Below are 24,081 nucleotides of genomic sequence, written 5' to 3'. Positions count from 1 at the left end.
CTTCATGAACTCGGGTTAGTGACTGAAACACTGAGATGGACGATACTCGGCGAGGGTGTCTGAGCGGGCGTCGGGCTCATATATCTGTGAGGATACGATATGTAACCCCATCCCTCCTCACCTCCTCGGCGGAGTCATGATATGTATGAACACTTTCACAACATTAAACGTCTGCAGACAGAAGCTGCTGGACCTGAAGAAAACGCATCAGAGAGCAGAGAGAGACCCAGAACCAGAGCCAGAGTCTGAACAGCTGACCTCACAGAGACCTGAACATGACTCTGTTCTGCCCCGCTGCCAGCTATCTGTGTTTATATGCGTGTCTGTGTGTGTGTGATATTTGTCACCGTGGCGTGAGAAACGTCACTACGGCGATAGGACACCGCAGAGATGCATGCTGGGTACAAGCGGACTGGCTGAACTCTGCATGGCCTCTAAAAACAAACAGACCTGCAGGACCCCTTACAGCTCAGTGTTTTCTACTGGTTTCAGAGTAAAGAGTGGAAATATCAAATATCAGGCGTACTAGGAGACAAAGATGATTACACATAACATGTTTTTATGAATGATGAAATAAGACTCAACATTTTGTTTGTACCAGGCTGTAAACACGTTAATGTCTGCTGTAAAGTTGGACATTTTAACATGGGCCTCTATGGGGCCTGACTCACTGCTGGAGGCAGCCTCAAGTGGACACTTGAGGAACTGCGGGATTTTGGAACTGAGGTTTCCACCTAGTTTTACTGCACTATCTATAACATGATAATCTCTATCAGAACGGGGAGTGTTCTGGTTTCTGTTTGTAGTAAGTTTGTAGTCCGTGTAGTATTGACCAATCATGTATCAGCAGGCTTCGGTGTATGCAGGAAAAGCAGTCCGTGTGAAGAGCAGAAGCAGGCGGAACATAATCCTCCGTAATGTCATCCCGGCTCCAAACAACTTAGCTTCTTATGAATCTCACAGACATCAGCAGTAAGTTCAGCAAACAGTCTGCTCTAGATCACAAAATTTCCACTTGGATAAATTCCCTTGATGCTGTGTCGTTAAAGCCGTTCAAGATAATCCTTTATTGATCCCCCCGGGGTGAAATTCGGGAAAGCGTTTAGATTTCCCAACTTCCCTGAATGCATCATAAATGATGGCTCCGCCCTCCGTCTCATGTTACAGTAGTGTTCTTCTCCTCTTGAGGACAGACCTGACAAAGCTTCATGTTGTTCCTAATCTGCATCATGATGTTGTTCTTTCAGCAAACTGAAGAGCCGTTAATTAAAGTCGATCACAAGAAGATCTGTTTCTGTTTGGGCTTCATCCCGCTGCAGTAAGCCAGAGTGCAGCCTCTGTGTAACTTCCTGTTTACAGTGAGACTGAGACTCAGCACAGACAGATGAACGGGCGCTCCTCCGGGGGATGGGACGAACCGAGAGATGACAGCGTTTATTTAGCAGACACATCTGGAGGGAGAATTTACCTTTGATCTGAACACACGGTCGCTTCTCAGGCTGCTGACTGGACTGTGAACAATGCAGCGCACGGAGGAGGACGTCTGGGCAGGAAGACGTTTATCGCTTAACGCTGGCTAACCTGGAACACCTGAAATGTTCGCCATTGATCCCAGAGGATATATTGCCGTCAGAATAGCAGTATATGGTGTTTTTTTAACAGTAAATATTGTAATTCTCTGCACACATTCACTCCAGGATCTCTGACTTTTTCTCCGTCTTTTAGGCGTTTGGCAGGAAACGATCTGTCGTTCATCCCCAGAGGAGCGTTCACTGGCCTCTACAACCTCAAAGTGCTGTAAGTCCACACACATACCCAAACCTAAATGCCTAATCCCAAAGTTACCCAAACATTTCCTTTGAAGCAGGACCAGCTGAAATGTCCTCACCGTGATGGTTTGAAAGTGAAATTGGTCCCCTCACACACACACTGTAATAATGTGTGGTATGTTTACTGGTGCTAATCATTCACAGAGACGCTTTGAAGATTTCACGAGTGTCTCCGTTTAGTTTCTGCAGTTTGGAACAACACTTCTGTTCTTTGTTTACATATCAGCCATTTGTTTGTGTTTTATTCATCCCTCTCTTCATGTTCGGGTCGTTTATCATCATCATGTAATGTTGTTTTATTTAAATGTTAGATAAATACTTCAGTTCATACTCTCACTAACGCTGCTACTACTGCTGCTGCTGCTGCTGGTACCAAAGTCATCTACCACAGCATTCCCAGAAAGTCCAGAGTAACCGGTGCTCCTGTCCTGCAGTAAAACATCTTTTCTGTTAGTTTGTGATGATTTACTTAACACATAAAATACTTTATTAAGAAATGTATTTTTTTAGCATTGAGTTACAGAAGTTGTTGGAACAGAGGCTGGAAATAATGTCATAACTTTATGTCTCTATAGTTTGGCAAATATCAGAAGATGAAATGGTTAGAAGCTAGCTGTTTTTTACCTGCTTCTAATGTTTATGCTAAGCTAAGCTAAGCTGAGCTAACCATCTGCTGGATTTAGTTTACCAGACGGATATAAGAGTAGTGTCAATTTTATTTAACTCGCATAAAAACAACAAATAAACATATATCTTAACATTACAGAACTTTTCTTCTTACTGGATTCAAGACCGGATTAGCCTAGCTTAGCATTAAGAATGGAAACAGTTAAACAGAAAAAAAATGAACTCACCTTAAAACAACAAATAAGCACATATCTCAATATTTCAGAAGTTTTCACCTTTCTGAGGTCAGGATCCGATTAGCGTAGCTTAGCATTAAGAGTGGAAATGGGTGAAACAGCTAGCTGGGCACTGGCAAAGTAAAAAAAAAAGTAACTCACCTAAAAACAACAAATAAGCATATATCTCAATATTTCACAAGTTTTTGCCTTACTGCAGTTAAGACCTGATTAGCCTAGCTTAGCATTAAGAATGCATACAGGTGAACCTGCTAGCTGAGCGATGGCAAAGTTTACCTACCAACACCACTTAAGCTTACTGGAACACTTATCTCTACATTCTGTCAACATTTTTTGTGACGAGCCTTAATTTTTATTTACGATACTACGCTGGGTAGTTAACAGCTACAGCTAGCATTTGCACAATCTCTTCATGATGTCAATCTTAACCGCCTGCCTGCTGCAGCTTTTTATCTACCAGGCAGACATGACAGTTGTGTTAGTCTCATTTAGCTTAGCTTTGTTTTGTCAGAACATCTCCCTTGCTGGGGTCAGGACCTGGTTAGCCTAGCTTAGCATAACCTTAGAAATGGGGGAAACGCTTGCTTGGTCATTTCAAAGTTTAAAAAAACTCACCAACACTTTTATAGCTACAGCTGGCTTTTGTACTGGTTTTTCAGACTACTTGTTATAGGCTTCCAGTCTTTATGCTAAGCTAAGCTAACCATCTGCTGGCTGTAACTTTATAATCACCACACAGACATGTACAACTCTCTGTAAGGAAACAAACAATTGTATTTCCCAAACCGTTAAAGTGGTCTGAAGGTAATCAACATGTTATGTGCTTCACGTGTTTCCAGGATGCTTCAGAACAACCAGCTGAAGTCTGTCCCTGCTGAGGCCTTCAACAACCTGCACAACCTGCAGTCACTGTGAGACACACACACACACACACACACACACACACACACACACACACACACACACACACACACACACACTCATCCTTTTGTCTCGTTTTACTCTTTGGTGGAAAGGAATCCACACACATGGACCGTTATATTAATGTATGTAGTGCAGACACTGTGTTCCCTCAGTCTGATAGCACACAGTAATTATACTGAAACTGTACCTGTGTGTGTGTGTGTGTGTGTGTGTGTGTGTGTGTGTGTGTGTGTGTGGATAAGGGTATACGAATGGAGACGTCTCAGCCCTTCTTTTGTCTAAGGTCTCTCCCCCTCTCCCTCTCTCATTTATCTGATGGACCATTATGTGAAGTCCCATCCTACTCTTCTCTCTCTGTACGTGAACAGAGGAGGTATTGTCAGGACGGACGGACGGACAGACAGACAGACAGACAGACAGACAGGACGTGCATGTGTATGTGTCATTACCTGAGGAGGACCTGTTACGTTTCTAACTGAACTCCCTGATGGACCAAAATTAACGAACGTTGTTTTTTCTTTTTAAAAAGGAAAACTTGTTACAGTTGTTTTCTTCAAACCAAACTTTATTGACACAAACAGTAATTTTACCTCCATAGAAAATAGGAGTTTCTGGTGCCTTGAACGTTTAGTTTCCCGTGTTATTTTGCGCTAGACAATTATTGTTTTGCACTTGAACTCACCATTTTGAACATCAAAGTCACGCAAAAAAGAAACAATGATGGGAGAGATAACCCAGCAACTTCCATGTCTGCAAGGTGAAATCAGTGTTTTTCTGAATGGAGTCTGGTGTGTGTGCAGAGAGCGATGTAACGTCTGTGTGTGGTTAAAACAATCATCTTCCTCTGTAACAAAAAGGTCTATCTCTGTAGGGATCCTTTCTGTCATGTTGTCACACACTTAGAATAACAATCTGAGCCTGTCGGTGGAAACAACAAGAACTTTTAGTGGACGACCTTTGACCCATCGAGGATTATGTTGCAGCCATTACAGCCTGTTTCACTGCTGCAGGATGAAGAAATCTATTGGAGACATTCCCAAGCTTTTTCTACCTATTAGTCATTAAGACCCCAAAATATGTAAAAGAAAAAAAAAGGTCTAAATTACCCTTTAAGTACAAATTCGAGGTGCTTGCACTTTTCTTGAGTTTTCAGTTGGCAGCGACTACCACACTAACAAACTCTCAGAATAAAGCCTGAGCTCATTAAAATACCTTCGTTTAGCCTAAGAGCTCGTTGGCTGGTCGAGTGGTGCTTGAGAAGCCCGCCGATCATTCCTCTGCTGTTCAAACACTTGATCTCTAATGTTCCTCTTAAGCTGCTTCAAAGTGAGCGAGGCCTTCGTTTTATATTCTTCAAATACAGGCCTGCATCAAAGCTCAACGTCTCCTCTGCATATTTTAAGAGGAGATGCTTTCCACCAACCTTTTTATATTCTTTTTATTAACGATTTATGGAGAAACGAAGGTGGAAATGCCAGAAACTGAGGGGTTTATTCACCAAATGTTTTCATCTAACTTCCTTTCACTACCATCCTGATTAAGACGAAATCAGAATAATTGTAGCGCTTCTCAAGTCGAAGAGACAGTGCCCTTTCCATGGTTTGTCCAGGATTCAAACATGTCAGGATTGCAAAGAGGCAAATTTAATCAGACAATTAAAATGACTAGTTGCTTGGTAGTAAACTTACACTCTTTGTATTTTTGTCTCTGTAGCCGTCTGGACGCCAATCACATCTCCAGCGTCCCCGTCGGCTGTTTCTCCGGCCTCCGCTCGCTCCGTCACCTTTGGCTGGACGATAACTCTCTGACGGGGGTGCCGGTGGAGGCTCTGAGTGACCTGCCCGCCCTGCAGGCCATGACGCTCGCCCTCAACCACATCAGCCACGTCCCGGATCACGCCTTCAGCAAGCTGGGCCGCCTGGTGGTGCTGTACGTACAACACAAACACACTCACACGGTTAGCCTTCAAATGCACAGATTGAGGAAAGGAGTAGCTAGCTAGAAGTTTGGACGGTTGGTTTGTGGGAAGTAAGCTAATTGTTAGTCAGTTTGTTGTTGTAGGTAGCAGTAACAGTTAGCAAGAAAGCTAATTATAGCCATGTACTGTAGGTTAGTTAGCTTGTTAGCAAGTAGTTTATTCATTTGGTTAGCGAATTACAAGCGAGCTAACCAAGAAATCTTGTCAATTGGTTTGTAAAAGTTAGACACATGGCTAGTAGTGGTTTAGCTAGCTGATTACAAGTTAGTTAGCTTGTTGTTCAGCCATTTGTGTGCTTTTTGGTTAGCATGTGAGTTTACTGGTTGGTAACTCAGTTGGCGGGTCAGTAAGTTATTCTGTTGGTTAATCATTGGGTTAGGTAGCTGCCTGATTAGCTAATCATTTCTTTATTTGGTTAGCCAGGTGTCTGGTCAGGTGGTTAGCCACTGGGTTAACATCAGTCCCTGGTTAGTCAGTTACCTTGTTAGCTATTAACTGAAAGATCGTCGGTTGGTTTGGCAGCTGGTAAGTTATTTACAAGACCGAATAAATTCAGAAAACTGAACTAATTGAACTTAAAATATCTACACCTGTGTTTACAAACAGTTTTTGTTAGGGTTATCGAACCTGTGTTTTGGTCATGTTTCTATCTTGTGTGTGTGTGTGTGTGTGTGTGTGTGTGTGTGTGCGCACTGTTGCTAGGCGCTGTTCTTACATTCTGCATTAAGTTTAACCGTGGCAGCGACTGTCCTGTCTGTCTTTAATAGCTCCTTAATAACACGCAAAACCTCTCTGTTCGTGTGTTATTGGTGTGTGTGTGTGTGTGTGTGTGTGTGTGTGATGGCATTCAGCGCGGCAGCATTGAAGTCTGCTGTCATTTCTTTTGTCCAATCGGCTTAAAGCTAATTTGCATGAAATTACCAAAAGAAAAAAAACCTTCTTGAGAGGCCCCGGGGCCCCTTTTTAGAAAGACACACACACACATACACACATGCACGCACACACACACACACTCTTTGTCTGCTTCATTAGTCAATCAGTCTCTCTCTCTCCATAGGCATCTCAACAACAATAGGATCGTTTCCATGGGACCGAACTGCTTCCACGGACTCCACAGTTTGGAGACGCTGTGAGTTTCTGTGTGCGTGTGTGTGTGTGTGTGTGTGTGTGTGTTTGTGTTTTGGGGAGGGGTTGGAGAAGTCAGGGTTGAATTGGGGTCAGGATGGAGGGTTAGGAGATGTGAGGAAGGTTTAATTTATACATCTGTAAAGGACACTTGATGGGATTTATTCAAACAACGCTGCAACATTTTGGGAATTCTTTTTTAAAGATAGCTAGCTTCAGCGCTAACAAGCTAATCATGAGTCCATCCTGTCGTCAGCTGGGTTGTTTAGCAGTAGAGTTAAATATCACCAGAAAAAGCACCTGCAGAGTGATTAAAAAAACGTATATGATTAATATAATTATTATTATATCATTGGATGTTAATTATTATATGTACAAAAAGTGACACAGTGTAAAAAAGTGAACGCTTAATGTTCAACATATCCGCTACAGTATTCCAGTGAGCATGTGATCAGATTTTTTAGGGATTGTTTCTGGATATTAGACCGAGTCGGGGCAGATTAACCTGTGTGTGTTTATGTTGGTGTGTGTGTGTGTGTGTGTGTGTGTGTGTGTGTGTGTGTGTGTGTGTGTGTGTGTGTGTGTGTGTAATTCGAGGAATGTGTGTGTGTATAGAAATGTTTCTGTTTTCTCAGTCAACCATAGAAGCAGGTTTAAACACACAAACACACACTGCCTTCATTTGGAAATACTTCTGTACTGTATGTGTGTGTGGCTCTGTGTGTGGCCCTGGCTGTATGCTAATCATAATTACTATTCACACACACACACACAGAGGCAGCATGTTTGTGTGTGTGTGTGTGTGTGTGTGTGTGTGTGTAAGGGGGCTGTGTACCTGTACGATCAGCAATAATAAACCACACCGGGGACTCATGTTCATCTGAACCTACAAACACAAACAGAGAGCGGAGAAGAAAACGGAAATGAAAACAGAGCTAAATAAATTAATCCAACAAGTTCGGTCTTAAAGGAAAAACCCACCCAGGTTTTCAAAGAGCGTCAGGGTCGACTTCAGCTGCGGTGGTGTCTCTTCTCTTGCCCGCCTCGGCTCCGCTGAAGCCCCCTTTGATTTTGCCCAAAGTAGGATTTTCTGATTCCAGTAAGTGACGAAAATGGTGGCGAGCAGAAAACCTAAAATCCAGCTTTCAAAACATCTCTTCGGAAACCTCGGAGGCACCACGAAAACACTGTGGCTAGCATGAAACCCCCCAAAACACCAGCAGCACTGCGTGGGAAAGGCTGAGGCACCTGTCAATCAAAAACAAACACATTCCCAAGAGCCTTTATGGGAAAAAATGGGATAAGAACTGATGATGTGCTGTGGATGCCAATGAACAGGGTGTCAGGATGTTGTTAGCCTAGCTTAGCATAAGAAATAAAAGCAGAGAAAAATCCCCCTAAATCTTAACAGTATTTAAGGAAAGTCTCGTGGACATTGTGTTGGAGAGAAATACTGGTGTCAGGATGTTGTTAGCCTAGCTTAGCATAAAGCCTGAACCAGATAGAAACAATCCTAAACATTTTGGAGATGAAAGCTCATTTGTGATTTTCCAATCAGGAGATGTTCAGAGAGACACCAGTCTCATGTCTGTGTTAAGTTCAGAACTGAGCATGCTAAGCTAGGCTAACCGCTACGGTGTTTTCTTTTCCTAGTCTTTATGGTGATTTATTTTACCCCTACCTGACCTACAGTCTTCATCAGGACATGTTCGGAGACTTCAAAACCCAATAATGACCAAAACACTGTTTTTCCCGTGAACACGATCATTGTTTGTTCTGATCGTTCAAACAGGAGAGTTTCTGGGGGAGAAGTTTGCAGGACTGTTACTTCAGGACGCCTGATGTTCCCCATCCTTCTAACATAACCTTTTGAACCTAATCAGCGAGCGCAATTTACAGCTCGAGACTGTGATAATTGAGATTTTCCAAAACCCTCTGCACCTCCCATGAGCCTCCAGCCGGTCCGAATCAGAACCTGCGTATCCCGCTTCCATCCAATCGTTACCTTACAAATTGCATCGATAATAGTTTGGCAGAAAGCTATTGTTGTTACAAATCATCCTCTGGACACACATGTACTCACACTCTGAGGACCGGACCAGACTGAAGCAATTTCAATTTAATGGTATTTTCACAATGTGGCAGCTCCGTTCCACACAGTGTGTGTGTGCGTAACAGCCACCTGCAGCACAGAGATGGATGAGAGGACCTAATTGAAGCCATGTGTAGACTTGGAGAATGCTCTAGTCTCTGCTGGTGATGAAAGAAACGAGCGTGGCACAGCTAAATGTTTCTTTAATAAACTGAAAAGACGGAAAATAGATTAAGATAAACACCAAAGCTTGAAACACAAACATTTACATGAAACACTTTCTCCGGGTAGAGCTGACGTTCCCACAGCTCACAACGAGTCCTACTTTCCCACTGTGGAGCTGTGGGACCAGGAGAGAGCTGCTGTTCCCAGTATGGATTATAGGCCGTATATAAGAAGGGATGCCGCGTTTGTAAAGTGAAGCCAGTGTAGAAATTTCTTTAACCTGCTTTCCTTCTCATGTCCAGCAGGGGGCGACTCCACTGCTCGCAAAAAGAAGATTCTATAGAAGTCTATGAGAAACTGCTCCTCCTCCTCTCCTGATGTATTCCCTCAGTAAACATGTTCCTAATGAGTTTATGGTCTCAGTCTCTAGTTTCAAGTCTTCTTCAACACAGCATGATGTTCATTTAGTCACTGATGCTCCCATTGAGAGTCACACAGACCAGAGAGAGGGGAGGGGTTAGGGCGGGGCTACCTGTGATTGACAGGTCACCACCAAAGTGTTAAAAAAAAACACTCTAAAGATTCAGATGTATTTTCGTCTAAAGCCTGTTTTTCACTAGCCAAAATTAGCTTCCTAATTAATACGAATTGTGGAAGCATCTTGCTAACCAGCTAGCGCTGATATCTTAGCGTTTTCTATTCCCTCGTTTCTCTCCAGCTCCGCTCTCGTCCAAAAATGTTTACTTTTGGCTCCAAAAACCAAAACCGACCTAATTTTTGCAGCTCCAAAACAGTCTATAAACCAATTCCATATTATTTTACTAATTTAAGGTCAGGGCGCCGGTTTAGGTCGGCGGTTAAATCTTGTGTCCCATACGCAGAGGCTACAGTCCTCGATGTGGCGGCCCCGGGCTCGACTCCCACCCTCGGTCCTTTGCCACCTGTCATCGCCGCTCTCTCTTCCCCTGTTTCCGACACAATCCACTGTCCTCTCTCTCTAAATAAAATGCTAATAAATAAATAAAATAATTTTTGTCCAAATCTTCATCCTTCTGAAACATCTGATGGATCAGTGTTAATTCAAGTGTAGAGCTGACGATCCCAGTCTAAACCAGGCATTCCCAGTCTGTGTTTGTGTGCGTGTGTGGTTGCTCCCAACATTCCCAATAATTAGCTTCCGTGTTTATAATTTCTTTCTTCTTTCTTTCTTTCAGGGATCTGAACTACAACAATCTGGTGGAGTTTCCGACGGCCATCCGCTCGCTCAGTCACCTGAAGGAGCTGTGAGTCTGAACTGATCGAGTGTGTTCGATAGGGAAAGAAAATATGTACATGAAGCTCATTAGCATAAAACTAATATCCGTTCTGTTTCCTGTGTAGTGGTTTCCATAGCAACAACATCCAGTCCATCCCGGAGCACGCCTTCACTGGAAACCCCTCACTGATCACCATGTAGGTACCACTGACTCTTACTAGTTCTTTGAGACGCTTTCAGCTGTACTGAAGAACTCATTAATGTCTGTGTTTAATCAGAATATCAGCCACCAGGGGGACATGAAGTCGGGATGTTTATTGTCGGACTAGAATGTCAAGTTCAAGAATGAACTTTGATGCTTCTGTTTTATTTTACTCTTCTTAAATCTTCTTAAAAATTTGGTGTTTTTTGTGCTTCCAACAAACAAAGTTTGTCAAGTAAAATATGCAAAATATTTTAAAGGAATTTGTGAAATGTATTTATTTAAAAACAAAAAGGCACGTACAGGGTTTTTTAAAAAAGCTTGCAAACTGTTGGTTTGTGGACCGAGGAATGTGTAAAAGATCAAGGTATAAATTATAAACTTTAAATACAACAGAACTTATCTTATTGCCCTTTTATATCTTCCTTATAGCTCCACACAAGCTATACACGTTAACCTGCCTTGTCTTAAAGTCCAGTGTTGGAGAGGGAAACATACTTTCATTCATTACAGTTAATCTGAGAACTTATGGACCACAGTAAAACTGGCCCTTTGCAGACCTGCTGAGGAAACTTGATCGTTGACGAACTGTTTGTGTTTGGCAGATTTTTCTACGACAACCCGATCCAGTCTGTCGGACGATCTGCCTTTCAGAACCTCCCAGAGCTACGAACACTGTGAGAGACACGCCAAACACACACCACGGCCATGAAACACAGCTGTAAACATGTCTTATCTTCTGCTCTTATCACATCTCATGTGTGTGTTATAGATATAGAAAGAGCTTACAAACGCCCTGGTTGTTAGAGCTGTTTTAAAGTGCTAAATGACGTACAATCACCAAACTTTATGTGCAAAAAAGAACCATGAAGATGAATGATGATCAACTCTTAGTAGGCAACATAAGTGAAAGCACCTGTTTGATCATATCCTTGTAAACAGCTTAGAGCTATAATTTCTTTTTGTTATGAGGCCAAAAAGAGAAATATATGTAGCATGTAAGTTAGTGGTCAGTCCAAGATGCTAACTCAGTAATAAGCAATCTCTGAACCCATCGGCTGTCATCTGACGATGACACAACCTCTGGGAGCCTACAGAGTCTACACTTTTATGAAGAATCAAATAGAGATTGAGTAATAAGTAAATCAGGTGCTAAATACACAAATAATTTAAGCACAAACATATTACATTTCTCAGCATGAATCTGCTTCTGTCGGCTCTTATCAAACACAAACTGTCTGCTTGTCTCTCAGCTCTCTGAACGGAGCTGCAGACCTCACCGAGTTTCCAGATCTGACGGGAACCAAGAGCCTGGAGAGCCTGTAAGACACACACGCGCACACACACACACACACACACACACACACACACACACACAGGAATGTTTCCTATCTGTTTGCTGTTGTAGCCGACATCAGTGTGTGTTTTGAGAGCTGAACCTCAAATCAAACTGCTGTTATTAATACGCCGCAGTTATTATTCTATCTGACAGACTGTAACTTTATTTTTCTGCCGCTCGGCCTGAAATTGAATCCGTCTTTTCTCTCCTTGTTGTGACCCACTTTTCCATGTCATAATAAACACCTTCGCCGTGTTTATTTTCTTGTATTTTTCCATTTAAACTCATTTCTGAAAGCGGTGTGTGTTCAACAGTAACCTCACTCTGAACCAAGCGATGGAAATAAAAATCCAAGCAAACAAACCGTCACACATTCTCCAACTCCCTGATTTTATAATGATTCCGCCCAGTGTTCCTGAACGCCTCGACAGGACAGGGGAATCTAACTAACCTGTTTCATAACAACCCACTAAAACCTTTTTTATATAACATGATCAGTTTACTCTTGTTCTGGTGCAGAGACCAGACTTCATAATGCACCTGAACGCACCATAACTCAGATGATATTCCCCGGAATACACAATTATTCACAAAATGCATTATAATATAGCTTGAAAGCACCTGAACACACCATATTCTTTGCTCCTGAACATGCCAAACTTACAATCTAATATAGATTAAATGCACTTGAACACATCACAATGCTCCCAGGATGCTAATAAACACACAAGCATTCACCTAATCACCTGAACACACCACAGTTCACCTGAAGCCGTCATCATACATGTATTGATGTCCTGGACACAAAAATTTTGTAGACCTTAATATGCACCTGAACACACCATAATTCAGTTTAGCACATCATAATATAACTTTAATGCTCCTGAACGCACCACACTGCTTTGTAACTGTCCCTGAACACACCATATTACTACTAATAATAATAATCCGACTGAAAACAACAGAATGCTTCTTCTGCTCCTGAACACACCACAGTTCACCTGAACACAATAAAATCTATTTTAACATACAAGTAACAAGGTTTCCTGAACACACCATAATACTATATTGTAAACGCACCTGAACGCAGTATTATTCAAATTAGCACACCATAATACAACTTTGAACATGCTCCTGAACACACCACGCAGCTTTTAAAATGTTCCTTAACGCCGTAATAATTCTTTTTACATGCCCCTGAACACACCATAATCTATCTAGTTACATCTTCAAATCACAGGATTCCATATCAGAGGGTTAGATAGTACAACCGTAAAAACATTTGATGTGCTTGAACACACCACGCTGCTTTTTACATGTTACTGAACACACAATGATTATTTAAGTTAGGTTCCTAAACACAAGACAATGCTTCTTGAACGCTCCTGGACCCATGGAATTGCTTTGTAAAAGCTCCTGAACGCACCACTCTGCTTGAATAATCTTTGAAAGCACCATTGAGCCACACAATAAGACACCTTTGATGCTCCTGAACACATCGCAGGTCTTTTTAATTGTCCCTGAACACACCATTAAGTGTCCCTGAAAGCGCCATAGTGTAACCCAATGTACCTTAGATTCGCCTGAACACACCACACGGCTACGTACTGTATCCCACCCTGGCCTGGTCGGGCTCTTAAACAGCAGGATTAAGATTTAGTGCCTAATTACCCATGAGCAGATGATGACCCTTGACCTCTGTTTCTTTTCTGTGTGTGTGTGTTTTGTGTTTTTGCAGGACAATCACAGGCGCTCGGATCACCTCTCTGCCCAGTTCAATGTGTGAACAGCTTCCAAACCTTCAGCTGCTGTGAGTCCAAATACAAACTGTAGTAAACTGTGACCTGATGGTGGCGCTAGAGGACGTCTACGTCCCCTCGGGGGGGCCATGAACGTTAATGCATTAAATAGAGCTCAGATATTTCTGTATATTTTTTTCATCTGCTGTGAGCTCCTGTTGACATGCTGCACTGTGACGCGTTCAGTGTGTTTTGGATTTCTGAACTGCAATGACAACTGAAGCTTTCCTCCCTGCAGTGATCTCTCCTATAATCAGATCCAGAGTCTGCCCAGCTTCTCCGGCTGTGAGAGCGTTCAGAAGATGTGAGTTTAATACTTAATTCTCTCCACTTTTTTAATACAGCCACAAGTCTCCAAAACATCTTATCTGCTCCACAGTCGCTGTCTTCTTAACAATAACCATACAACCAATAAAGTGCAGCCAGCTGTGCATCATGGGAATAATTAGCACCATTGTAGACCATGTCCGACCAATCAGATCACTCCAAAAAAAACTCACTCTATGCTGCGAAACAGATTGATAACTGTGATGTAATGGAAATATTGTGCGTGTGTGTGTGCTGCAGTGATCTGCACCATAACGAGATAGAGGAACTGGAGGAGAACACCTTTCACGGTCTGATGTCACTACGCTCCCTGTAAGAACACACACACACACACACACACGCACACACACACACTGCAGGTTTAATTAGGTTGGAGCTCCGGAGCATTGATCCGGAGATGCCCCCTTTAAATACGTCTAAATGGAAGCAGACTCAGATCCAGGTGGTCCGCTGGATGACGGGACAGGTATGATGAAATCGTCTGGCTCCAAGTCAGGAATCTCCACTGAAATACTTCTGACACAGCTGATCCTCACATATTTCACTTTAGAGCAGTTACACCACACTGTAGAAAAACTTACACTTCATCACAACAGCAACATTAACAGTAAAGTGTTTCATTGTTGTACTTCCAACACTCTCTGCCATGCCTCTGTGGACATTATGACTTATTATGGTATTATAAACATAAGATTATTACACACACACTTTCCTTTACGCCGGGATTAGAAACAACGAGCCGCTGTTAAACAGAACCCGTGCTTAATCTGAGCTAACAGCTAATCCTACACAACAGTAAGAATCAGGTCAGCTCCCAGAGGTTACTGACAGATTAAACTTTAATTACTCAGGTAGGATGATTATGATTTTTCAGTAGAAGGTTGGTGGTTCAATTTCCTGACGTCCTCTCCATCTTTCTCTCTTTGCAGTGATTTATCGTGGAACAGGTTGTCATCAGTGAAGCTGAACTCTTTCTCTGCTCTGCCTGCTCTCACCAAACTGTGAGTTAAAAAACAGAAGTTAACCAGTAAACCACTAGTGTCTTAACTGGTTGGTACAAAGTCACTCGACTGTTGTACTAAAGCCTTTGCCCACTCTGTATTGCGCCAAGCATAACAGTAACAGTAACTGTCTGTCTCTGCAGCGACCTCTCCTCCAATCAGCTGGCGTCTCTGCCTCTGACTGGTCTGCAGACTTTAACTCACCTGCGTTTGGCTGGAAACACAAAGCTGATGGAGTTACTCCCCCGGGAGGACCTGCCCCGCGTCAGGTGGACACACACACACACACAGACGCACACATAGATAAACATGTGTTTTTTGTATTGGGAAACACTGCAGTTGATCCGAGGCTTACTTTCCACAACATGAAACATGAAACACCAAACAAAACGCTTCCTGCTGCGATGCTGGACCTCCAACATGGCTGCCAGAGGGGGGATGACATCACTGACATCGCATTAAACAGTGTTTTGTGTACATGTGTGTGTCAGGGTGATGGAGCTCCCTTACGCCTTCCAGTGCTGTGCCTTCGTCTCCTGTGAGAGGAGAGGGGGAGGAGGTGGTTCATCGTGGGAGAAAGAGGAGGCAGTAGACTCTACAAGGAAAGAGACCTCCGTCCTCTCCAGCCAAGGTGAGACCAAACACATCAGTATTTATCAGGTTAGATAACCACAGTTTGCAAAGCATCACAGACACAATATAAAAGTGTTTTAAACAAAGATCTAAAAAAAATAGAAAGACACATGAACTTCTCTTCTAATTGTGAATCTGCAGTAGATCAAGACTGGGAGGACTTTCTGATGGAGTTTGAAGATGAACCCAAACTTCAACACTCCGTCCACTGCAGCCCTGCACCAGGTAACACAACAGCTATGAAACCACCAATAAACTTATGCAAACACAATTTACATCTAATACTTTTAAGGACGTGAAGACTCAACAGCATGGTTATCAATGATTTCGACTTGATTGTAAAATGTAAGTAAACTGGTATTTGGTGTAATTATCCTCCAGGACCGTTCCGTCCCTGCCTCCATCTGCTCGGCAGCTGGTTGATCCGAGGAGGGGTGTGGCTCATCGCAGCTCTCTCATTGGTCAGCAACAGCCTGGTAGTTCTGTCAGTCTTCTTTTCCCCGGTCTCCTCAGTCACAACACCTAAGCTGCTGATTGGCCTACTTGCCCTGGTGAACGGCCTGATGGGAATCTGGAGTGGCTGGTTGGCAGCAGTGGATGCCTGGACGTTTGGCAGCTTCTGGAGGTACACAGCTGAATCAGGGGGACTCGGGAGTCCTGGAGGACTAGAAACTCTAGAAGTTATTGGGACTCTTGACATTGTTAGGAATGGGGTATAATTCAGTTTGGAGCATCAGGAACTCCAGAGGTTTTGGGTAACACTTGAGATTGTTTGGACTCTGGAGGTTGTAGGGACACAGGGGACTCTTGGAGCTGCACTGGGAACACTAGAAATGATGGGGCCATTTTGGAATTGTTGGGATTCTTATCATGCTTACAACTCTGGGGACTCAAGGGATTAAGCGACTCGTAGTAACAATGCTCTGGATCCTGGGGACTGTGGAGAATACTGTGGTTTGTGAGGACAAAGGGGACTCTTAGAGCATCAAGAACTCTTAAGGTTATGGGGGACTCTTGCGACTATTAGAGTACTGTTGTTTGTAGGGACTTGGGGGACTGGGAACGCAATGGGGATCCTGACAAAACTGTGACTTTTGGGAACTTGGGGGACTCTTGGGATTGATGGGAATTGGCCGGTGCAATAGATCCTGGAGACTCTGGGAATACTGTGGTTGGTATGGGACTTGGGGGACTCTTGTAGGCCCGGGAACTCCAGAAGTTATGGGACACTCTGGGGATTGCAGGCACTCTTGAAATGTTAATAATTTTGCGGAGTCACGGGATTGTTAGGACTCTGGGAATACGGTGGTTTGTAGGGATTTGGGGGACTCTTGAACCACTGTGGACTTTATGGAGGACTCAGTATTGTGGGGATTCTTGGAACTCTGAAATTACTGCTTGTTGGGACCTGGGGGGACTCTTGTGAGCACTGGGAATTCAAGAGTTGATAAGGGACTCTTGGTATGGCAGGGACTTTGGCAACGTTATTGATTCAAGGAACCACAGTATTCCCCAAATCCCCAAGACATCCCCAGAATCCAGGACTTCTTGGATATTTAGTCTTGCCTTCACGTCTTTTGTGTTCGTCTCTGCAGGTACGGTGCGAGGTGGGAGAGCACCTTGCTGTGTAGACTCAGCGGCTTCCTGTGTGTATTTGCATCGCAGACGGGCCTCTTCCTTCTCACCCTTGCGGTGATGGAACGATGCTTTGCCGCAGCCACGCACCGCAACAACAAAACTGATGGACACAAAGGTCAGTTTAAACAAACTCAACAAACAAACACAAATCTGGACAGTATTCTCAAGGTCCTTACCCTGTCCTCTCTCTCCAGGTCGCTCCTCATCACCACTCTCTGTCCGTCTCGCCGTCTGCCTGTGCTTCTTGTTGGGCCTGGCCCTCACACTGCCCCCCCTGGTAGCTGGACAGAGCAGTACCTCCCTCTGTCTACCTCTGCCTTCTTCCTCCTCTTCAACCGCCCTTGCCTTCTCCGTCTCCCTGGTGCTCCTTGATTCGTTGTGCTTCCTCTTCATGACGCTCGCCTTCACTCGCCTTTACTGCCAGGCAAACAAAGCTCCATCCGCCTCTGAAGAGGAGGCCGCATTGACTCGACATGTCGCCTGGCTGCTCTTCTCTGACTGCCTCCTCTACCTCCCCGTCGCCTTCCTCTCCTTCTCCTCCCTGCTGCGCCTCCCCGCTGCCGGACCCGAAGCAGCGAAGGGGGTGCTGCTGCTTGTGGCTCCACTGCCGGCCTGCGTCAACCCGCTGCTCTACATCCTCTTCAACCCTTTCGCCCGGCAAGAGCTGGCAGCGCTCGCCAAACGAACCTGTGGGGCCGTGACGGTGCCCAGACTCTGCATTGGAGGAAGAGGAGGATCTGGAAGAAGGTCGAGGCCGAGCCTGATGGATCCTACATATGACGAGGACGCCGAGAAACAGTCATGTGACTCGACACAGGCGCTGGTGGCAGTCGGAGGAACAAAGGAGGAAGAGGAGGAGGAGAGAGGAAGGAGTAAAACACAACATTCAGTGGCGTTCGTCGTTCCACATCTCTAGACTGACACACAAACACAAAACAGTCTGAAGTGCTCACCTGCCAAATTTCTGAACAGTCTGATGAAAACTCAAAAACTCATCTTATCTTGTTGGTTTGATTATTTTCAGTATTTTCAGGTGATTTTGCTTTTCCTTTAAAGGTCATAAACCTGTAAAGGGTAGCTTCCAACAAAGGTGTCCAACTAGACTAAAACTAGTTATTTGCGGTGGCACTTAAATTCATGATTTGGACCATAACAAAGCCCCAGGTCTGAATATAACTTGATAAACTGCTAAAATTGTGGCTGCAAAGAGCACTGCGGCCTGCAGGGGGCTCTGCTTGGACTTTTGTCAGGTGAGCCAAAGACTTAACACAAACACACACACACACATTCACGCACATGCTGACTTTTGGGACTGTGAGGTAGCAAATGTAGCAGAGGACGGTGAAAGAAGGAACATGTACAGCACACACGGCCAGTTTGAGTCCATCTCTCTCTCTCTTTATCTTTGTCTCTCGTGGTTTTGTATGTCCAGTAAAATCGATCAGCATTTAAGAGCCGGATCGATTCTTATGAAAAAAGAAGAGTATGAACTTTAATGAACATCTTCCCCTTTCTGATTGGTCACGCACACGTTCACTTACACACACGCACGATGAGCAGTCGACAGCTTTTATTTTGAAATATGACACGTTTGACAGCGTTGTGTTACTGCCAACCAAATGTTCTACCAAATGCTGCTGAGCATTATGTCTGTGAGTGCGTCTGTCCGTGTGCGTGTGTCCAGAGCTAATGTGTTTTTACGGGTGTGTGTGAAAACTTCAGCGTCTGTGTGAGTTTTGTCACAGAGTCGACCCCTCAAAACTGAAAACAGGAAGCGGAGACAAGAAACACAAAAGAAGCTCGTGTTCAGCTGCTTACTAGAAACATATATTTACTCATGTCGTCGAGTACTTTCGAGGTTCTTGTGTATTTCCATGAATATATTTTTTCCCTCTGTTCAGACCCCTTATGTGTGACTGTGTGTGTGTGTGTGTACGGTAACTGTGTGTACATAATGTTGTAAAAAGATGCTACTGTGACAATCCTATTTTCTATTGTGTAGACTGAGAAATGTCTTTGTTGAACTCATGTTTGTACGTTCGCTGTGGCCTCGTTTACATGTCGTTGTGTCTCACACCAGATTAAATATATTTACACTCGTCAGTCGTCAGTGATGCAGCCAAGAAAGGTCTAAACACATTCTGAGTGCTTTTTTAGTGTTTTTGTTTGTTACAAACTGTTAAATGTAAATATTTAAGATTCTTCTTAAATGACAAACCTTCACAAATGTGATTGACGTGCATCTTCCACATTGTGCACACATTCTCACGTCCCGAACTTACTGTACATCACGAATACTTACAAGAAAGTAATGCCCAAATTCATCCATCAATTATCTATACCGCTTATCCTGTTCAGGGTCGCAGGGGGCTGGAGCCAATCCCAGCTGTCATTGGACACCTGGACAGATCACCAGTCAATCACAGGGCTGACACACAGAGACAGACAACCTTTCATGCTCACACTCACACCTACGTCAAATGTTAGAGTCACCAATGACCCTAACGAGCATGTCTTTGGACTGTGGGAGGAAGCCGGAGTACCCGGAGGGAACCCACACATGCACGGGGAGAACATGCAGGCTCCACACAGAAAGGCCCACTACGCCTGAACCTGGGTTCGAACCAGGAACCTTCTAGGGTGACAGCGCTAACCGTGCACCACCGTGCAGCGCTGCCCAAATTCAGTTCAGTGCATTATAGACGACCAGTGAAGCAACCGCGGTGTGAAAAACTGCAGTTCCTCAAAATGGCCACTTGGTCGTCAAGCTGCTGGAATGAGTTGCATCTAGTTGCGGTTACTGTTTTAAAAGTTTCGAGGAATTTGAAACAGTCACTGCATTGAGAAACATTTTCCTGGACACGAAGGCTAAGTGATAAGAACCGATCTTTCTTCATCACATGAGGAAAATACGACGTGATTAAAAGTTTCGTAACGGAGTGAAAAAGTGGATCCTAAGATAAAAGAAACAAAGTTGTCAACTGCAAAAACAATTACTGTGTCGCATGTTTATTTTAAATTGTATCAAAGCTGTTGTGTTCACTAGTATCATGTGTGGGGGCGGGGCCTGCTTTGTAGCTCCGCCCAGTGCTGCAACAATGGAAACAAAAAAAAAAAGCATCGACTGTCTGAATGTCCGCTGTGTGTGACAGTTTAACTGCTGCACTTTCAACAATCAGCACTTAAAAAGTAAAAAAAAAAAGTCCTGTTCACCTGTTTTCTCGTGTAAACTTGTAAATATTGAAAAGTTTTGTGTTGTTTAGTTCTTAGATTGTGACGTAAATAAAACAACGTGGCTGTAACTGCACCGAGGTGTTTGTTGTGTTCTATGATTCATCCACATCGTCACACATCAGTCATTATTTGGGCCACCGTGATTCATGTGAGGATAAAAACAGATTAGAATGTGAACAATTACACGATGACGCACAGCAGCGTGAAGAGCAGAGCTGTGCGAGTCGTAAAGTCATCTTTCCACATCAGCAGATCCTGAAGCGTGTTTAAGGTTTCAGAGACGTATCATCAATGATCAGCGGCATCCTGCTGCTTCTCTGACACCAGACGTGATGTATTTTCTCAATCAGGTTTTTAAATAGACAGAAGAAGAATTTCGACTAAAGCAAGTTTTATGACCATACTTCAATAGATGTGCAGCTGTCCTGTTAAGTTTGAAACATTGTGTCTTTATTTAACATTAAAATACTTTTAATTTAACAAGTTTAGCTCCTGTGACATTTTGATATTTATCGCAAAGACTTATGGGAACTGTAGTCGGGTCTGCAGGGTTTTATGGGGAAGCATCACTGATTTTCCACATGGTGTATGTTTGCAGGTAATAGCGGGTACGACTGCCTCTGTTTTAAATGTAGTTTAAATACTTTAGTGCCTCCGGAGGGAGCTGCATAATGTCCTCAAGTGATGTCACTTGAGTCAGCATCAGTTGGGGCTACATGTTTGAAAATCTGCCGGTGTGATATTTAGAAAGACGTTCGCTTCTTTGCTGCTCGCTAGCTTCTTGAGGCTACATTAGCCTGTACTAGCATAACACAATGGAATCTCCAACCTTACCGTCTGTGGGGGGTTGCATTGTGGGTAATAAAGGTTTTCACAGGTAAGAAGAATGTGGGGATTAAAAACAATGATTTATCCATTTTCAGCTTCATTTCAGCCAGCAGCAAGTTAGCTTAGCTTAGCATTAAAAAAGGGAAAAACTCTTTGAAGGAGGGTTGCATTGTAGGTTAGCTTAGCTTAGCATAAAGAATTGAAAAACTGTCTGTGGGGGGTTGCATTGTGGGTAATAAAGATGCCACGTTTTCACAGGTAAGAAGAATGTGTTCATTGAAAACAATGATTTATCCATTATCAGCTTCATACGGTAGCTTAGCTTAGCTTAGCATAAAGAATGGAAAAAAACGGTCTGTGGGTGGTTACATTGTAGGTAACCAAGGCACCAGATTTTCTGATTTAAGAAGAGTGTTTGGATTAGAAACAAGGAGAAGCAGGTTAGCTTAGCTTAGCATAAAGAATAGAAAAAGGGGGGCTAACCTGGTTCGAGCCAAAGGTAAGAAGATTCACCGACCAGCACCTCTAAAGCTCACTGATTAAGATTTTATATATCACTCATTTAATGTGTACAAAATATCGAGGTGTAAAAACCCGTTGCGGTTTAACGGGGGGTTACGTCCCAGAACAGCTCAGCCGAGTCGCTCGTAGCTGAGCAGACGGTGAAACAACCAGGTGTTGAGGAGTTGTTCCCTCAAAGAGAAGAAGAGTTTTTGATGTTTCATTAAGAGCATCTACATCGACAGTCAGTGAGGAGAAAGTTAACACGGTAATTCAATTAGCTTGTTCTTATTTCACAGCTGACATGAAGCTAATCGTGACGTAGTCTGGATATTTATACTCAGTTTGAACTTGAGGTGAGTCACAGAGATTTAAATCAATCGCACAATTACCCAGAACAAATAATGAAGAAACTGGAGCAATGAGTCATTGTTGCTGTTTCTGATTTCATATCATTTAATTTTGAGACTTTGCTGGATTTACTCCAGAGAAAGAAATCATCCTGTGTTGGTTTAAAGTATAAAACTTAAAACATTCAAAGAAAAATTGTCACATTTGAGAATCTGTTTGTTTTAACACTGTAGCCGATAATAAACACAACACTGATAAGAAAGACAATGGAGGGATTGAGAGAGTGATGGTGATAAGATAAGAGTGAACAGCAGAACGATTGTGAAACAAATTATTTTGTTATTCATAGAGAAGCAGAGAGGTCAGAGGTCACAGAGACAAACAGTTGGAATATAAGAAAAATCATCCGTTAATTCTTTATGTTGCATTGCTTCTTTTTATTTAAACTTTTAAAACAGGTTTTCATTTTAAAATGACCCAGAGGTCCCGTAACAGTTTAATAGGTGGGCTGTTCTTTTAATTTCCTGTTAGTTTAAGTTAAATGGAGCATTTCTTTGAAGCCACTCATCTGCAAATCAAACTGGAAAACACCTCGTAAAAACCTTTGTTTTGTCTTTATAATCAGCACCAGATTGAAAATCCCCTTCAGAGAAATTTATAGGTGATTTATTGGCTTGTAAAAATAAATATTGTTTTCTTCTCCTAATATATAAAAATATCTACGAGCTGTTTTAAAGAATTCTTCACACTTTCAGTCATTAAATTAAACCTTTTATTTTTTATTTGTTTACATTTGTGGCACTAAAAAGAAAGGAAGTCAAAGAAGGGTCAACAAGGCACGATCGTTGGAGGAGGATGATGAGAGACACCTCCCTGTCCTGTAGCGCCATCTGCTGGTCAAACACAGAGACTCACGGATTTTTTTTGTATATTTTGATCAATTTAACTTTTGTTGTTCAATAAAACTTGAAACTTCTTCACTGCGCTTCTCTGCCAGCGGCAGGACAAGAGAACTGTCACTCTTTAAACAGTCGGCACTGCCACCTGCTGGCCGAAGGATGGTAGAGCATGCGGTGCATGATGGAACAATAGAAACATTTAGTCACATATACATAGTTATTATATGTCAAAGTTTAAATGTAAATAGTTTTCTATTAGTGTTTTTACTGGTATTTATCATGTAATCACTTCCTTTCCTCAACTTTTGACTCTTGATCTTCTGTAACAACTTAAATATTATTGTTCTTATCTTATTATATTAATATCAATGAAGGATTCTGTGTCATGTGTCTCTTTATGAAAACATAATATTACATTATGCAAATGTGACGGGGGTGCGTCAGCTATTTGTAATTACAATAACTTTTAACAAACTAGCAGCTAGTTTCAAACTTTAAATGTAACTACAATAATAACATCATAAATATCTTATATAGTAAATATCTTCTTTATATGCAAATCACAACAAAAACAAACTTTTAGTGGTGAGTTTAAGTAACTCTTATTTAGTGTCATTTGTGTTTCAGTCACTGTCTTTAGCGCCCTCTGCTGGATAAATGAGAGCTGGACTTCCTGTTTCTACAGCCTTGTATGTTGGCTATACATCAAGGACAGCAGAGTGTTTACCTCTGACATACAGCAGATAAGGATCCTGCAGGTGTGTGTGTGTGAGCTCAGCAAGTCTGTCTTTATGAGGTCCATTGTTAGTGTTAGACATGAGAGGACTTCTTGTGTGTTTTCACATGAACAAAACAAATCAAACGTCTCGATCCAACAATATAAGTCAGGACTTATAATATGTGTGAAATGTCTGCAGAGATAATGTGAGAGAAGCTGGCAGGTGGAATTTGTCTCCTTTGGGTATCTGACCTCTGAGACCAATTTGAACTTGCTGAAAAAGAGTATAATATGGGACCTTTAAGTCTTAATGCTAAGCTAAGCTAAGCTAACATGGTCCTGGCTTTAACTTAATATTCATTGCACAGAGATTATGGTGT

At 42.8% G+C, this 24,081-nt stretch overlaps 1 protein-coding gene across 1 annotated transcript in view; it reads left to right on the top strand.

The window, feature by feature from the left end:
* LOC138599291 (leucine-rich repeat-containing G-protein coupled receptor 5-like) overlaps positions 1 to 20,477 on the top strand; it is a 33,475-nt gene extending 12,998 nt beyond the window's left edge. The window contains exons 3-20 of the mRNA XM_069670878.1: positions 1,726 to 1,797; positions 3,532 to 3,603; positions 5,330 to 5,545; positions 6,652 to 6,723; positions 10,191 to 10,259; positions 10,357 to 10,428; positions 11,039 to 11,110; positions 11,687 to 11,755; positions 13,511 to 13,582; positions 13,810 to 13,875; positions 14,139 to 14,210; positions 14,828 to 14,899; positions 15,043 to 15,168; positions 15,391 to 15,530; positions 15,674 to 15,757; positions 15,914 to 16,157; positions 17,128 to 17,285; positions 17,365 to 20,477. Of these exons, the coding sequence (XP_069526979.1) occupies positions 1,726 to 1,797; positions 3,532 to 3,603; positions 5,330 to 5,545; positions 6,652 to 6,723; positions 10,191 to 10,259; positions 10,357 to 10,428; positions 11,039 to 11,110; positions 11,687 to 11,755; positions 13,511 to 13,582; positions 13,810 to 13,875; positions 14,139 to 14,210; positions 14,828 to 14,899; positions 15,043 to 15,168; positions 15,391 to 15,530; positions 15,674 to 15,757; positions 15,914 to 16,157; positions 17,128 to 17,285; positions 17,365 to 18,086 (2,470 nt within the window). The 3' untranslated portion in view covers positions 18,087 to 20,477. The remainder of the gene's footprint in view (positions 1 to 1,725; positions 1,798 to 3,531; positions 3,604 to 5,329; positions 5,546 to 6,651; positions 6,724 to 10,190; positions 10,260 to 10,356; positions 10,429 to 11,038; positions 11,111 to 11,686; positions 11,756 to 13,510; positions 13,583 to 13,809; positions 13,876 to 14,138; positions 14,211 to 14,827; positions 14,900 to 15,042; positions 15,169 to 15,390; positions 15,531 to 15,673; positions 15,758 to 15,913; positions 16,158 to 17,127; positions 17,286 to 17,364) is intronic.
* The last annotated feature ends 3,604 nt before the right edge of the window (positions 20,478 to 24,081 follow it).

This window comes from Semicossyphus pulcher, unplaced genomic scaffold, assembly GCF_022749685.1.
Source record: "Semicossyphus pulcher isolate SPU_LCO1_2020_fin unplaced genomic scaffold, fSemPul1.0.p SCAF_20, whole genome shotgun sequence".
Taxonomy (NCBI): domain Eukaryota; kingdom Metazoa; phylum Chordata; class Actinopteri; order Labriformes; family Labridae; genus Semicossyphus; species Semicossyphus pulcher.
This window is presented reverse-complemented; position numbering and strand designations above follow the sequence as displayed.